We start from the raw sequence: 17058 nt of genomic DNA, 5'->3' as shown, positions 1-17058 counted from the left end.
TTATGGGGGCAATAGAGGAGACCGTTTCCTATTGGAATTCTGCAGTGTCACCGCAGCAAATGGAATTCTGCGCGAGTGGAGGAGATTGGCCGAATCAGCTCATCTCAGAGTCCTGGAAAGCAAGGGCTGATAGAGAAATAAAAAAAAAGGAGGGGGGGCAAAGAGCGAGGAAGACAGAGGAAGATGCAGTCACGCTGGAGAAAGAAAGCGAAGAAGAGTGTGTAAGTGGACTAAGAAGTTAAGCAAGAGAGTAAGCAAGTGAGTGCAAGAGGGGAATAGAGGGGGGGTAAAGTGGAGAAAGGGAGCGGAAGAGGGAGACCGTCAGGGTGAAAGAGATAGCTCTCTTACAGTTTCCAATTAAATGTCTCATTTACTCCCTAATTCTTCTTATTCAGAGCAGCATTTGTTCAGATTTGCAGCGGCAGGACTGTAATTTCAGTGCGGTAATGGAGAAGCGACGCCTCTGCCATAGCATTTGGTACTGTTTAGGGATGATAATGGGCATCATTTCTATGAGATCATTTCTCTAAATAAAAATGCCTCCCCAGATTAATGTTGGGGAAAGTGATATAAGTGATTGCTATATACTAGTTTAATTTCTAGGTGTTTGGCTCACAGCGATAACAACGCGGAGGAGTTGTAGGGCTCAGAGGCTGGCTTGCAGCTGATTTGATTGGGGCCAGTGTGCGTGTCCAAGTGCACGGACGCATGCACGAGGGAGTCCGTATGTATCCAGTCACCTTACTGAGCAGGCGATCACTGACGCTGCGGGCTAGTTGTTGAGTTTCTGCAATCTGGTCAGCGACTCGTTTCTGTTCATTCAGTTTCTCAGCTAGCATCTCCAGCTCTGTGAGCGCCAGCTGCAGGGGCAGGCGATCCACGTGGCCCTTCGGTGTATTCTTAAGCATGTCCTGAAAAAGGTCACAGAAAAGTTTGATGTAAAGACACTGCAAGTCAAAAACATGAAGCAGTCTCCGTTTGTGATTTGATGTTTTTCTCTATATCCTGTAATGAACTCAAGAAAACAGCGTGTTGTGGTTGGGAGTGGTTTTTTCTCCTCAGGTGTTTAAATCTGTGTCAAATGCTTTCTTTGAGTTTAGGTGTGAGAGTGTCACAGTTTCCAGAGGATCTAAGCAACTGTGTACACAACGCTGACTTCCCAGTGGTTACTCAAACTTTGCAAAGCTCAGAAGCGATAAAAACAAATTCAAAAACTCCACAATGATCAAAGTCTGTCAAACTGCATGTTGTGTGACTTGCATATCTGTATTTGTCCTGCATCTCTGACCCAGTGAAAAGCTCGCTGTTGTCTTGAAATGCATCTCTGACGTACATCACTGCCTTCAGCTCCACTTCCCTGTAATGTATGATTTAATGCATACACTTCCTCTTTGGAGTACTGAGTTTAGGCTAGAAGAAAATGCCTGATTCACATTCATAACTTATCTTTTGAATTCATGGATAATCAATGCCTACTGAGGGATGAAATGAGCTACTGCAGATCCAGCAAGTCAAGCTGGAATCCAAATCTTTGCACAAAATAGAAAGTGGAAGTCTGAATATAACGCCAGCAATATGAAAAACTGATGTGGCTAGCTACTTTTCAAGCAGCAGAAAACCCTGGTGTAAAAGTATGTGAGGTAGGACGTCTGGTACTTTGGATAAATTAAAATCCATCATCAGTTCTGTGGCCTTGCAGCTTTGCATCACTATCAGTGTCTGTGCAGCTGAATCTTTATTTGACTCCAAAGTGTTTTAGCAAGGAGGGCTTGAAAGGATTGATTAAAACCAATTAAATGACTAGACCTGTACAAACAAGATTTTATACCTGCAGGAGCAATATGAATTGAGGGAATCGTTGAATGGGTTTAACCATGAGGCCATACAGAGTGATCCGGTCCACACTGGATGCCTGTTTCTTCTGCAATCAAAAGAGCAAAACCAGAATGAAAACAGAAACATACAGCGAGAAAAATAATCTTTCACAGGAAGGTCATTAAACGGAAACTATTCCTACTTTCAGAGGAGCTTGTCAGAAGTCTCTGGAGACCACATGTAGGCGTGTGAGTGGGTGAATGAGGTATGAAAATCAGCGTCTATTAGTCATAAAAGAGGAGATTTTTGAGTGCGTTATGTCTAATGTTTTTCTGTGGGCGCCGGTCAGGGAAAGATATGGTTGAGGTGCTTTGTTAAGCCTGTGCCATGACGACACCCTGAGGACTAAAAGGCAAATCATGTTTAATAGATGGTCTGATCGAAAGGATTGGAGAAGATCAATTGCGAGACAGAAAGTTTGAACAATATCCATTTCTTAAACTTTGGAGATCTGACAGAATCTATAAAAACTAACACATAAACTGTTTGTTTTGTTTTTTTTTAACATATTTTTCCAAGTTTTCTTGTAAAATGATCGCTGTGGGCAATGCTGAAGTTTTAAAAGGCAAAGACTTACTTTTTTAGTCAGGATTTTGACTGATTTGATGGATTTGATATGTACATGCACTGAATATTCCTACTACTCAGTCTAGAACTTTTTTTTTTTTAACTGATTTAGCCATTTCTTCACCTATTTACATATTTTAGTCAGTTCAGTTTATTGTTTGTTACTTCATTATTTATTTATCATTCTGTTTTTAGGAATTTTGACTGCTATTTCATTCAGATATCATATTTTACTATATTTTTTATTACATTTCATTTTATTTCATCTGGCATGTCCTCATTACATGTGATGTAGGGGTGGTGTGTATTGTTCGTATTGTTTTAACTGCATTTTCATTCCTTTCATCTGTAAGGCACTTTTTACTACATTTTATTTGCACAAAAAGTGTTATATGAATAAAGTCCGATTGATAGATTGATAAAATAAATTGGATTGAAATTTACATTTTGATATGAGATGAGATATTTTGGTAATAGTAATATCACGGTACTTAATATGTGTTTTTGTAGCTCTTAACTTTGCAGTCCATTAAATTCATACATATCAAAGCTTATCTGATGTTTCCAGCAGAATGTAAAGAGTGATGAATAATTCCGCTTTTTGGTCACACCATCAGTCACTATCTCATATATCATCACATACTGCATATTATCAAGTTATATCAAACACCTTTACAGAAATTAAAAGGAAACATATTTGGTAAAAACAAAAAGATAAATAAATAAATAAAGAAGTGATATCTGATTGTGCAAATATTAAATTGTCATTAAAAATGACCACCAATTTCAAAAGTATTATTTTAGTTGAGCATGAAATCCGAGTGAGAAAATCTACATAGAAAAGTACCTTCAGTCCTGACCTGACTACGAGGTAGAATGTAATAAGTTTGTGCAAGAGACTCTTCAATAAAAGGTGCTACATTGTGGCTCTACAAACTGTAAAGTGCTTAACCAGTCACTGTGAGACTGACATTCTATTGTTTAAGGTGATTCCTGAAGTCTGCAAATTGTACAAGTGACAGCATGCAAATGCCACGATCTGTGCACCAGTGTATTTCATGCTATAATAAAAGAGATTCCTGATCAATCCTTCATTTGGTCATTACAGCTCCAAGTCAGCTGTTAGGACCACAAAGATTTTTAATGAAAACCAAATTTCCCATTTTTCTTCCGTACAGTGCAGCCCAAGATTGCACAGTTAGAGATAGCAGGAGTCAGGAGGAAACCCCTTGGTGAATGCAGAGCAAACACCAACCTAGCAAGACATGTTACACACAGTCACTTTACAAAGACACCCAGCGGTCAGTGGTCAGCGGCCACCCAACTCCTAAATGACAGGTGAGGATGCTGAGGCAATGATCTCCAAGATTTTATCCGTCTGATCCAATGTTCAGTGACTAGACAGACACATACATTCGTCGGCCTGTAAACCAGATGTGACCCCTGAGCGTATTCCATAAAAAGTTTGAGGAGCACAGAGTGAAATCTCTTCCACCACACCTGACCAGGTCACGATGTCACTGGAGATAGACTCTGTGGTGCTTCACGCACTGAGAATGCTGAGTGGTGTCAGATATAGACCATTTTTGGTAAGAGGGCTTTTGAGGAGACCCTCTCCATCTCTCTATTGGAGGGCAGTCATGCAGAGCCAAATCCATCTAACAGAGGCAGCATTATAAAACCATAGCGCTCTCAAATGATATGAATGCAGCAGCAGTTCACCTGACTCCTCATTCAGAGCATGATCTGAATTTTCTCACTTGATAGAGAGGTCCCATCTGCATTAATCACCAATAAAAACACCAACTGTGGCAGAGAAGGACTTCTGTTTCCTCCTCCAATTGAAACAAGTGGCCAGAGCAGCCAGGGAGAAGAGCCAAGAGTCTTTACTTAAGGGAGAATTACAGTTACTTTCAGCCTGGCCACATTAATTAGCCATTAATTTCCCATTAACATGGCTAAGGAACGTGCTACCTTTTCAATCTTTACATCTGTTGTAAAGATGCAGGGAAATAAATGCATGAGCCCAATAATTTACCACAAAATGTCTGTCTACACATGCTGATGTCTTCAGTATAATTCTCTTTTGTGGACATAGGGATGGCATCTCCCTCCTCCATACACATCTTGAGGCAGCACAAAGAGCTGTATGGCAGAAAGATGGCTCTTCTTGACTACAGGTAAATCATTTCAATGTTACACTATCGTTCAAAAGTTTGGGGTCACCCAGACAATTTCATGTTTTCCATGAAAACTCACACTTTTATTCATGTGCTAACATAATTGCACAAGAATTTTTTTTGCTTGGGGTTCAGGCATATGGGTTCTGTAAAGCGTCTTGAGACAGTTTGAACTGTAATTGGCGCTACATAAATAAAATTGAATTGAATTACATGGATGGCAATTTTCCGCGGATCCGCGGATTTCCGTCGATTTAATTTCAAATTTGAACATTTCTGTGAATCGTCTAAATCCGTTGAGAAAATTTTAGGGGGGGTTAGGTACTTTATTGTCACCAATGTTAACGAAACTCAAGCGAATAGTTGTGAAATATGCAAAAATATGCGCGATTCACCTGCTGTCTGGCCGCGGAGGGATGCGTCCTCTAATCAGACACTGGGTCTGCTGCGGGGTTACTGGACTGACAGCCTGTGCTTTGGGAGGGAGAGAAGCTCACAGCAGCACCTGCTGCTTGTTGAGGACAGTAACTGCAGAATGATCCGAGTTTTCCTGTCAGTCTCCAAAACGGCAGAAAAAGTCGCTAGATTTGTGGCTAGTCGCTTTTGACAAAAAAAAAGTTGTCAGGACCATTTGGAGAGTCGCTAGATTTAGCGAAAAAGTCGCTAAGTTGGCAACACTGGCACGGTGCTCCGCATCAGCTCGTGCTTCTAGTGTGTGTGAATGCGCGAACTGATGATGTCAGGCCGGGCGTCACATAAAAACTCACTCACAACTGCATTTATATTGGTTATAGTTTTCTCATTTTATGCGGAAATTGTGAAATCAAGCGGGACCCGCATATTTCTCTTTTTTTTCGTGGAAATGTGAGATTCTTGCGGGTATTATGCGCTGTTTTGCGGCCTTTTGGGAAATAATTGACCCCTGCATAATCAGCAGCATTTTGGTGATTAATGCGGGAATTCATGCGATCGCATAATCGCGTTTTTCTGAAGGGTCTAGTTACACTAGCAGCATCAACAGCTACTTCAAGTGCCAAGGCAAAAGATATACTGAAAGAGAAGGAAACGGCTACAAGAAAAGCCCACCAGCAGGAGTTGAAAAGGAAGGCAGTCCAGAGACTTACACAGCTTGCTGCAAAGAGAAGAAAATTGCAAAATAGGAGTGTTGCAGTGAACTGACTTGTATATAGTGTACATAGTAGTATAGAACTCTTATAGATTTGTGAAATATTTTGAACTGAAGATAGTGAGAAAAGATTGAAGAACAAGTAAGTTAACTTTTCATTAAATTTGCTGACTTATTTAAGTCTAGTATTATTATGTTTTTGATCATTTTTATCAGTCTAAATGACTTCTATTTTACTATAAATCTCTCAGCTTCAGGGGGCAGATGAAACAACAAGATCACAGTATTCTGCAAAGGCTGTTCAGTGGTTGTATCATCTCTGATAGGGAAATCGCTAGAAAATGTGTGGCAGAAATCATGTCACCATAGAATGTGGACGTTTAATATAGATGTAACCACAAACAAAATGATGTTGCGCTGAACACAGGCATGTGTTATACATGTGTATGTTATATACGGACACCAAATCGCATCGCCTAAATATGTAGCGGGCGGTGGGAATTGATGGGACTCGGAAACACCCCCAGAATTTAATCAGCTGCTCTTTGTATCATTTCCAGCGGCTAAGTCCTGATAAGTCCACAGCGGTCAATTTGTAGTTGGATGGCAATCATGTGATCATCAGCAGGCAGCTGACGTAGTGTTCACTTGTTGTCATAGTTACAGTAATGCCATGATGCTATCTCGGAATTATACAGAATTTTTTAACAAATCCGTGGATCCAGACTATAAGCCATGTCAATGCCAAAATCTAATCACGTGGTCCTTGTGTCATTTCTGACCTTCCCTGAAAACTTCATTCAAATTTGTTGATTCGTTTTTGGCTAATGTTTTTAACAGACAGACGGACTGACAAACAGACAAACCAACGCGATCGACACATAACTCTGCCGAAACGCCGCCTCCTTGGCGGAATAATAACAAAGAATTTTAAATTGGCAACTCACATACTGAAAACAGCAATGAAGCAGGCGTGCTTGGTATTTCAGGCGATTAGTCTTAAAAATCAAAAGGAACTTTCTTGCATGATTGACCAACAGTTAGAACTCTGGGCTTAGTCCCTACAGCCCCCGCCGGCGGGGCTGTAGGGACTAAGAGGAGGTGCCTCAAAAACAGGGCTCAGGGACTAACAGGTTAAGAAGGCTGTGATTAGACATGTTGTTTCCCTATAGCAGGTTCACAATCAGGTGCAGGCAAACCATTCTCTATGCATAACACAGCAATGTCTGTCTATTCGAGACTGTACAATGCATATAAATACACAACCTCTAAAATCACTTCAAAGATAATAACCTAATTGCTGTTTCAGTATTTGTCCTCTGTACAAAATTAAACAGCTGTTTATATAATTGCAAACAATTGCCTAGATAATATGAATCAATTTGTTTGCTTTTATTATTATTTTCTATCAATATCTGCACCAAGCTCACCTTAATGCCTCTCTGCAGATGCAGCTCTATGTTACACTGAAATGTGTGTGTGTTCATATGGTCATGCATATGCAAATGGTGCCTTCACATTGTTTTCAAAGCAACATAATAAAGCCTGTCATTGATTCAGTGATTTTTCCAGTGTGTGTCTATCCAATTTCTTATTTAGGTTGTCTTCACACTGCCAGTGTGAGCTGCAGCCGACAGACATAGGAACCTTTAAACAGAAGGGACAGGACGCATGCTATCTGAAGTAACATGCAAAGCTGTCAGCTGTGTGATCTGGTTCTGTAAGTCAGCATTACAGCTCAAGGATCTAGGTCGCAGCCATGCATGAGCGCAGGGTGCACAGGGGATTGTTCAATTCAGTGTATTTAAATCATTTCATGGAACGTTCCATGCAGTCTGGCACCTTTTCCCCCGTTCATGATCACTTATTAAAGCTTGCATTATTAAATAAACAGAAGAATACATTTCAATTGTTTGCTATGGATTGTGGTAATTTTCTACTTTCCATTCCGCATGTGGAATGACCAGAAGTTTTTCAATTCCCTGTTTTTTTAAAAAGTCAATGACTTCATCCTGTCATTATAATGTGAATACATGTTCATTCTGCTGACAACCTCTGACATTTCCAGGGTTAAACGCGGGTTCTACATTTCTCATTCCAGTCGTTGATTTAGCTGAATTCAGACTTTGATACCATCTATGTAAATAACACAAACTGATGTACATGACTGCTTTTTATACACTGAATTATTTCCTCGTCTCCATCAAAACCTGAGATTTATGGATTACACGGATCATTTAGCTTCGGGGTTTTGATTGATTCAGCATCTGCTCAACATCACAAAGAAAAACAAACAGCAGCTAAAACACATATGGGTTACTTTAATTTGTCAAATAGGAGAAGAATAAAAAAACACGTTCAGAAAACTATATTGTGCTGCTGGGCTAAAGCTCACCTTTAAGAATTCCAGGAAAGCTGGCTTGGACATGCACGCCTTTTTAATGAGAGCCATGGCGTTGGTGAAGTTGTTCACGTAATCGCTGTATACATCCAGAACCATGGACTTCGAAAACTATAGAAAACAGAGAGCATAAACAGAGAGTATGTTCATCTGAATTTGTAACAGCTAACAACAACAAATAAAAGGGTTCACTGCTCTGACACATTCCGCCGTCTTGTATTTCCTTTGACATCTCAAAGTTCAGGCTAAACATCTTGTTTGCAGGGAGACTTGTAGGTAATTTGAATTTAAGGAGAGGCTAGAAAATGGACATTTAAGTATAGTGCTTTTTTTTTTTTTTAAAAAATGGTTTGTTTACCATTCTAGCTACAGCAAAACACCCTTCACGAGCCATTTAAGAAGTTGGGCAAAGAGGAATGAGGTGGCACAGTGTGGGAGTCTGTGTGTGTGTTGTGGGGAGGGTGTGTCTGTTGCGCGGTAGACATTTATTCTCTCTCCTCAATTAAGCCCACCCCAGGCAGCTGATAGCGACCGTTTGAGGAGTGGTGGGGAATTGGCAAATCGCATGAAGGAATTAACCCTCGTTGCTCACACCCTCCTTCAGCACCCTGCCTCTGAGATATTACTACCAGCCCTGCAGGTACAGACACATTGCCACCTGAAAAAAGGGAGCTCAGTGGAGAGTACACAGTCCCAGCACTTTGCTTTTCCAATGTGGCCTCATTTGGTGGTAGGTCTTAGGATATCAATGGAACAGCGCTGTAATGACCAGCAGTGGAGAGAGTCAAATCAGGCCCTGTAATAGGCAAATAATAAGCGGACCTTATGGATGAGCACACTGCCGAGGCTCACAAAGGAAAACTTGCATTGAACACTACTATTCTATCGCCAAAAATTGTAAACACATATCCCAGAGATCACTGGGTGCAGTAGAGATATTCATCACAACTGTAATTGATTCCATGTTTGGAGTAAACTACCCCTGTTTGCTCCATCTAAAACCTGTAGCTCATTAGAAGTCTGCTGGCAGAGACTGCGTTATAAAGTTGGATAGAAATGCCAAGAAAAATATGAGTGCTTGTACTCAGAATGCAAGTCTTTGATTGTATTATAGACAGGACCAAACAAAGAATGCACACAAACACACACACACACACACCAAGCAGCCAATAAGCCTCCAGCTGCATTTATATTTCACACATAGGAATGTACATACCATAAACATGCACATGCACACACACTAACCGAGGCAACAAATAAGTCTCCAATTTTCTCGGTGCAGTCCCACTCAGCCACACGTGATGCCAGAGCAATTTGAAACATGGAGTGGCACTGTGTGATCTCTCTGATTCGGTAAAATATGGGCCGGATCTTCCGTGGACTCAGGATGCGCGGATCAGCTTCCATCAATGGTCTGTGGTACTCCTGTTGAGATTGTGACAGAAAACGGGGTTTTTCTAGTTGTTTATATGTGCATATGTATGTCCGTGGGTGGATGGCTGCTTAAGATGAATCAACTATCCACCATCTCTTCCTTTCGGCAGCATAAATAGACAACTGAGGGGTAACTGAGAAATATCCAGTGAATCCACGAAATGTAGTCACCGTGCCTGGAAGCAAAGCAATCTGAAGGACTCACCTGTACAACAGCATTTGGCACGAGCAAACATGTTCGGAACTCAAGGTGACTTGTAATCATAAAAGCAAGAATAATAATAATGGCAAAAAGAAGCTTCCAGCAGAGTTAAAGATGCAAAAACAACATGGTGAAAGGGGGCATTGATTGATTCTTCAGTCAGTGCACATGGGAATATTAGCATAGCCTACGGAAATGACTCGACAAGCTCTTTGTGGATGGCAAGCCAGTAAACATGACTCCTTTGAATCTGAACATGTCTAAATCTAGATAATATGGAAAAGCTAAAGATGAAAGATGAATTCTGTATTTAACATAAAAAACTGTATGTATCTGAGCAATAGTGTTGGTAATTTTTGTTAATACACTGCAAGTCTTATCTCTGCAAATCTACCAGAGCAAATTAGATCTTGACATGAGGCACAGTGGAAAGCAGCAACAACTGTGAAATTTGTTTGATAGTAGGAATGATGGTTACGTCCTTCAGTGTCTATAATTGTGCTGTGGCCTTTCATCTTTTAATGTTCTATGCGTGGAGACACTGCATATGCTACTCGGATGGACTCTGAATAACAAGAGAGGTATCCAGAGGGCTAAGCCTCCCTGCAAATCACACACAATAATGTCACTCAACAACAAAGCTAGTACATTGTACTGTGACAGTGAAAGATTTTACAGCACATAAAGCCTCCACTGATCGCTGCTAATTCCATTTCAGTAGGTGCTCCTCTTATTTTTCTGTGATGAGGAGATAACAAGTCTCCTTTTTCCCCTCTAAACAGAAAGATTAAAGAGGAGAGGCTGCACCCCATCCTGTGCAAGCCTGACAGTCTCTCTCTCTCTAAGCATCAGCACGATGCCACAAGAACGAGGACGGCTGTTTTATCAGGATTATTTATGCCGAGACACCTCGGTAATTTGATGGATATCACCGCTTCTCTTTTCAGTGTAATTCATAATGGCTAAACTGTGAAGATATTGCATGTGGCAGAAGAGGACAATGGGACTAAACAGCTCACCTGCAAGATTCTCCTAAGAGACTCCAGGTAGCTCCGCTCACTCTGAATGATGGAGCCGAGGATATGGCGTCTGACAACCTGCACAGACAACAGACCAGTCAGGAAACCCAGCGCTAAGAGGACATGATTGGGCTGCGGTATGTGGTGTGCTTTCAGTTAAGCATGGTGCTGCTTGATGGATTGCACTATAATCATGTGTTTGTCACAGGAGGAACAGACTCAAAGACGAGTAGGTCTGTTTGAACAGGGCCTCCGCCGCAGTGTTGAAACACTGTATTTCCTATGACAAGAAAGCAGCTGTTGTAGCTGCTACGAAACACTCTGCTTTTACAAACAGCATGAAGAGTTTATAGATATGTGAAAATACTGACATAAAAAATGAATTCTCTTAACAGCCTAAAGCCTTATCCCAAGGCTACTGGGTAGAGATTATGTTCACATAAAGATGTTAAGTGCGGCATGCATGCGGGCTACCACTGTTACAAGGAATAAAAAGTAATATTTATTCAAGCTGCTAGGTGCACCTGGTGGCTGGTCAGCCCCTCTGGCATCGGGCTCAGCTGTGGGGGAGGATGTTTCACTTCTGACACAGCCACGTCCAGATATCCTGCATCATCCTCCTCTTCTGTAAACGTTCAGTAACGAAAAAGTAAAATAAAAAAAAAGAGAGAGTGGTTAAAGAGTGTTTGTGTGCAAGTGTGTGTGTGACACACAATGAGACAAGGAGAGAGAACAACAGAAAGGCAGCCTTCAGATCTCACTGCTGCTGGAGACACTGCGACACACTAAGTTTATTACCTCTAAAATATGAAGAGACTTCTGTACTCTCTAAAAAAGAGAAAGAGAGAGCAACACAGAAAGAGAGAGAGAGATGCAGAGAGGTCTTTGGAAAGAAAAAAAAGGAAAAAAAATCAAAACAATACTATATCTATGTAGGAGTAGAGCAGGCACCGAGAAGTGTGACTGCAAAAACACGATCCAACACATTCTCATCTCTGCACTGGCACAAAGACATTCGACGGTTTCTCAAAAAAAAAAAAAAAATCCTCACTTTACCCGTAACCATAAAGACACAGATACTAGAAGCTTCCACCGTTCCAATTAAAGACTTTGGAATGATAACAGAGGATTGATGGAAAGGAAATACAATGCAGCGCAGATTTCCCTCGATCAATAACTAAAAATAGCAGCACTGGCCTCTTTACCTCTTTGTGATGGCTTGGAGATTTGTTTGAGGCGTGGGTTTGGCGTCTATGGTTTATGAAACTGCTCGATTCTCCATTAATGGATGCTAATCTTTCCCTATTGTTCAGCGAGCGTTCCTAAAAGACAACCTAAATGATACTACATGAGATGCTTCTCTTCTCCACACATCAAAAACATCAATTCACTCAATCACGTCGTCTGTCTGAAAGCTGAGAGCGCTCGTGTGTTTTATTTATTATACTTATAATCAGTAAGATCTCTTTTTCACAGTACTTTCATTTCACCCTGAAGGGATCTGTATAAATAAAAAGTAGGACTTTCCGCTCTTTCTGTCTGGAACACTGCTTCTGCTTGGCTAGTTTCATACACAAGCAACTGCCTATGTTTCAAAGTGTCAACAGGAAGGTGCTCATAAGCAACATCCATTACTAAACAACAGCATAACTTTGAGCCACGAAAGCCAGCTGACCAAGATTCACAAAGTTTTCAGACTTTCCTGCATTACCCAATTGATCTTTTCTCTGCAGGAAGGAAACTTTCCGCATGACGGCTATTTTGGTCCGTTCAAGCCCATCCTTCGTTCCGCTTCTTGCCGCCTTCATGAGCTGCTGAACCTGGTTGGAAGGAGCAGACAGAAACAACAAAGGAGCATTAGAGCAGGAGGAAAGTGCCATGCTGCGGTGACTTGATAACCTACGGTGCCTCCTCTGGAGAGAGATGGAGAGAAGTGGCGCTCAGCGTGCTCATCATGAATCTCACCATCTGCGACTCCCTGTGGGTCGCTGTACAGCCTCTAATCAGAGAGTCCACGAGCATATCATGGAAAGATTATGGTAACAGAGTGAGTTCCACATCAGAAGTAACAGAGCTGCATTGCTCAGCGCGGGAGAATCCAGCTGACCACAAACTCCACCCTGAGCATCACAGAGGGCCCTGCAACCAGACTCCATAGACCCAGAATACACCCAGGGTGGTAGTATTTTTAAACGATGCTGCTTCAGGAAAGTAGGTCATTAATTGGGGGCGAGTTGCACTGGTGTTTATGGAAGTAAATATGCAGAATATTACTTAATAATTCATGCGCCCCATAAATGTGTCTTGATATTAAACCAGGCAGGGAAGGAGAGAGAGCCCAACCAACTAACCCAGAGTGTCAAAGCAAAGCCACAGTCTGCAGGAAAGTTGGAAAAGGTGGCAGAGAGAGTTGGTTAAGCCTTTGTGTTAGCTGAACATATAAGGCAGCATATTCACCTCTGAAGGATCACCAGTCCTATTGGCAAACATGTAGCAGAATGATTTGAGCCCTCGCGTCAAACACTGTGATATAGCTGTGTTAACACTTGCTGCTGGAGATATACCTTGATGTCATAGTTGTGCTTTCCAGACAGCCTCATGGCCAGTTCACGTTTGGTCCTGGCACACCGATCCTTCAGCCGACGCACTTCGGGGGAGAGCTACAGGTGTCGGACAAGGGCGGGTGGGCATGGATGTAGGTCGTGTTTAGAAACAACAGGCGAAATGAGTTGGAAAAATGTAGGGGGAAAAGGAAACAGAAAAGGGAAATGGAGCAAAGTGATGAAGGCAAAATAAGGAACGCAACACTGGGAATTAATCACAAGCACAGAGAGTGAAAGCTTGGAGCATTGCTTTGGGTTATGCTGAATGAGACTGATGGCAACTGATTTAAAGTCCCTCTCCAGGCGCTGATCAAACCCCTAAAAACTCTGAATCTCTGGGTATCAAAGTTACACATGTAGATGTTTTTCCCATGAAAATAATCCTTTCATGCCCTAAAATAGGATAGATTTAACTCTACAACGTTGCCTACTTTAGATTGTGCAGATCTTTAAAGCCCCTGCCTCTTTCTCCACCCACCCCTCCTATAACTACAAGCTATAGTGGTTGAGTCAATCAATCCAAACAGCCAAACCACTGAACCGAGCCTATTCTGAGGCATAGGGTTCATTTGGGATTGGTTCTTTAGGTTTGCTTCTTAAACAACCCTGTCTGTTTGAATTTACGTTTTTAAGAATGTCATCAGTACGCTGCAGCTTCAAGGTGGAAATGCTCAGCCGTGGCAGCGGCTGCTTATTCTGTTCATGATATGTCTTTTAGCATATCAAATACGGCATATTGGCAAGTTAATAGGGTAAAAAAAAAGAAAAGGAAAAAGAAATTCACTGGAGGGGGCTTTTAAAGAAGGGTGGGGATGTGGAGTGGGAAGGCTACAGGCAGTTTAGGGCAAATATTAACTAAACAAACTCCACTGCATCGTTTCCAGGTTCCTCAAACAGGAGGAGAACACTTCAGGTACACTTGGGGGGAAAGTTAATTGGGCAAAACTAATTAAAAACTAGGTGTTTTTGATGAAGGCTGCGCCGGTTGAGAAGTGTCGCTTAGCCCAAATAGTCTCGTTTTTTTTTCATTAATTGCTAAACCGGTGCAGCTGAATCCTTCCTTTTGCTCAGTGACCTGGGACAAGCATGCCCAGAGAACTATGGGGTGGATTTTCACATCACACCCTCCTGTAATTACCTGAGAAATTCATTTTCTGTCCCAGCACAAGAAGCAGTGTGTTACCTTTGGTCTCCTGTGTTTCTTAACACATTGGTTTCACTCTGGATTTCCTTGGATTACAGCGGAGTTATATCCATACATAAACACCTTCAGTATGTAAAATTATGTAAAGGTAGACGTAAATCTATACATTAATAAGAAATCGACTCAGCAGAATGCTTTTTATTCGAATGACTCCAAATTTCCCTCATGCCTGCAACGGTGCGTGTTGGGTAAAGGCTGGTGAAGCATAAAGGAAACGCAGCACAATGTGAATGTGCCCACAGTGCCATCATGTGGAAGAGAGATGCTCGGGACGCAGAACGCTGAACAGCAATCCTTGGCAGAAAAGAGGCAAGCAGATCTGAGGCTTTTCAAACAGAAAATGCCTCCTGTTTACTTTCATCCCACAATGAAAGAATAAAGCTAGACAGCCTGTTATACAGTTTTCATGATCTTTACCGTCTCCCTCCATTTCTATACATTAATAAACTGCAAAAGAGGAGCAGCCCATGAAATATTCTCCTTGATCATTTTTAAGTGCTGGAAAACAACCTGCTCAGTCATTTTAAATATACAGTGAAGGCAATTTCTGTGGAATAAATAGATATCCAGCGCACACACTCTACCTTGCTCCTTGTAGGTAGTTTGGTCTCATTATCAGATTGTTCATCGTAGCTCTCAAATTCACTGGAGCTCCACCCGTTGCCTGCCTCCACAGGACCAGTGTCTCTCTGAACATCTTCATAAATCATATCTGTTAAACACACACAAAAAAATATGTTACACATCTGAAGATTCATGAGAGGACAAACATCCTAAATGACTATAACTGCGCGGGCACCAACCTTCATCTGGAGAGAGGGGTTCTTCACTTGGAACATCATCATAGATCACCTCTGAAGCCTCCGATGCCTGTGGCTCAGCTTCAGCTACACAATGAGCTGCCAAACAAAACCAGTAGCATCAAAGTAAAGAAACACTGTTTATCTTCATTTCAGTTTGATACGTGCACCTTCTGTTCTTTTGCTTTCCCCCCAAAAAAACAACACACACACACACACACACACACACACACAAGGACACGTAGCTTTACATTGCCTGAATCTTTTCAGGCAAACAGAATACATAAAAGATGCTGGATCTTTCAGCCTCTGGTAAGGAATTTACACAGCCTTTGAATATTTGCATACTTATTGTGTCATTTGCATTTTAAGGTTTTTTCCCTCAGGGAAATCTGGCGCATCTCTTGTGTATGTTACAATAATGGCTTTGTCCGTATGACGTAACATGATTGTATCCAGCTCGTCTGAGTTATTGACCCATTCTATCTCCATGCTTGGCAGGATTTGTCATTAACTGCTTTGAGAGTGTTTCAGCCTAATTTAGCTCAGTGAGCTTTATTGATTTGGTTTTAAACTGTGATTTGTCTGCAACACTTTCTCCTAAGCCTCGAACAGCAACAATCACTGTTTTCAATTAATCTGATTGAAGATGTGTATTTTGTTGTGGATCATTCGGTCTGAAATTCGACATCACCTTGAACACATGCCAAGAGGTGGACAAAGACCAACAATTTCTTCCACAAAAGAGGATTAGCCTCACAAATGTCCCTTGTATCTCACTCACTTTTCTATGTTTGTGCATTCAGACAGGATTCACAATAGAGAAGAAAAACAACTGGATTTGGTCTATCAACATATCTGCAAAGTGACTGGGCCTCTTGGGAACATGGCTTGTTACTTCAAACGCGGTAAACCCGAAGTTCTTCACTGTGTTTTCTCACTTTTATTTAACTTTTCTCTACAGCAACACAATGACACTCCAATAAACTCATTCATAGGTCACAGTGACACTGTAGACAGTCTAAAAACGACGCTGCCCTAATGAATATGTGCTAATTGTACCAAATGGGAAACACAGTAAAGCATGTGCAAATCAGTGTCGCATAATGACAGCAGCCATGACCACAGCTGAGGACTGAAGGCACATGGTGGCTTTTACAAACAGGAAATCCTTCATTATTCAAAATGAACCATATTAAAGTACATTTGGTCAAACTGAAACACAGTCTGTCGACCTGATAAACAAGTTTGCCCTCCACAGCAGGTTAATATGTATGCAAAGCATTTCCTGGAGTCTCATGTTTGAAGACTAAAATTACAAAGCAGACAGTATGAAAGCACAAATGTAGGATTGTAATAAATTTCTCATCAGCATCAGCAGAACAGCAGTGATTTATCTGGCTTTAGTTTAGCTTGCTTTTTCCAGTTCTAGATAGCAGGAAGAAAGGTTTCATATACTTTTATTATTTATTTAGTTTAACTACATTGTGCACATTCATAATGAAAACAGAGGCCTGTGTGTGAAAATGCATCAGAAGAGTGGGACATGAAAAATGTCATGCAGCAATGCAGCGCTCCTTTACATCTCTCATTTCTGAGCCACCTTCAAACAACAGCAGCACTGCTGACTGAGTTGAAATCCAAAAG

At 41.4% G+C, this 17058-nt stretch overlaps 1 protein-coding gene across 1 annotated transcript in view; it reads right to left on the bottom strand.

Annotated features, from left to right (window-relative positions):
* Positions 1-17058, bottom strand: part of arhgef10la (Rho guanine nucleotide exchange factor (GEF) 10-like a) — a 129624-nt gene that overhangs the window by 83978 nt on the left and 28588 nt on the right. The window contains 10 exon segments of the mRNA XM_022192616.2: positions 741-911; positions 1829-1921; positions 8144-8260; positions 9395-9574; positions 10805-10882; positions 11329-11429; positions 12516-12624; positions 13369-13464; positions 15196-15323; positions 15415-15510. Coding sequence (XP_022048308.2) covers positions 741-911; positions 1829-1921; positions 8144-8260; positions 9395-9574; positions 10805-10882; positions 11329-11429; positions 12516-12624; positions 13369-13464; positions 15196-15323; positions 15415-15510 — 1169 coding nt within the window.

The sequence above is a fragment of the Acanthochromis polyacanthus genome, chromosome 5 (assembly GCF_021347895.1).
Source record: "Acanthochromis polyacanthus isolate Apoly-LR-REF ecotype Palm Island chromosome 5, KAUST_Apoly_ChrSc, whole genome shotgun sequence".
Taxonomy (NCBI): domain Eukaryota; kingdom Metazoa; phylum Chordata; class Actinopteri; family Pomacentridae; genus Acanthochromis; species Acanthochromis polyacanthus.
This window is presented reverse-complemented; position numbering and strand designations above follow the sequence as displayed.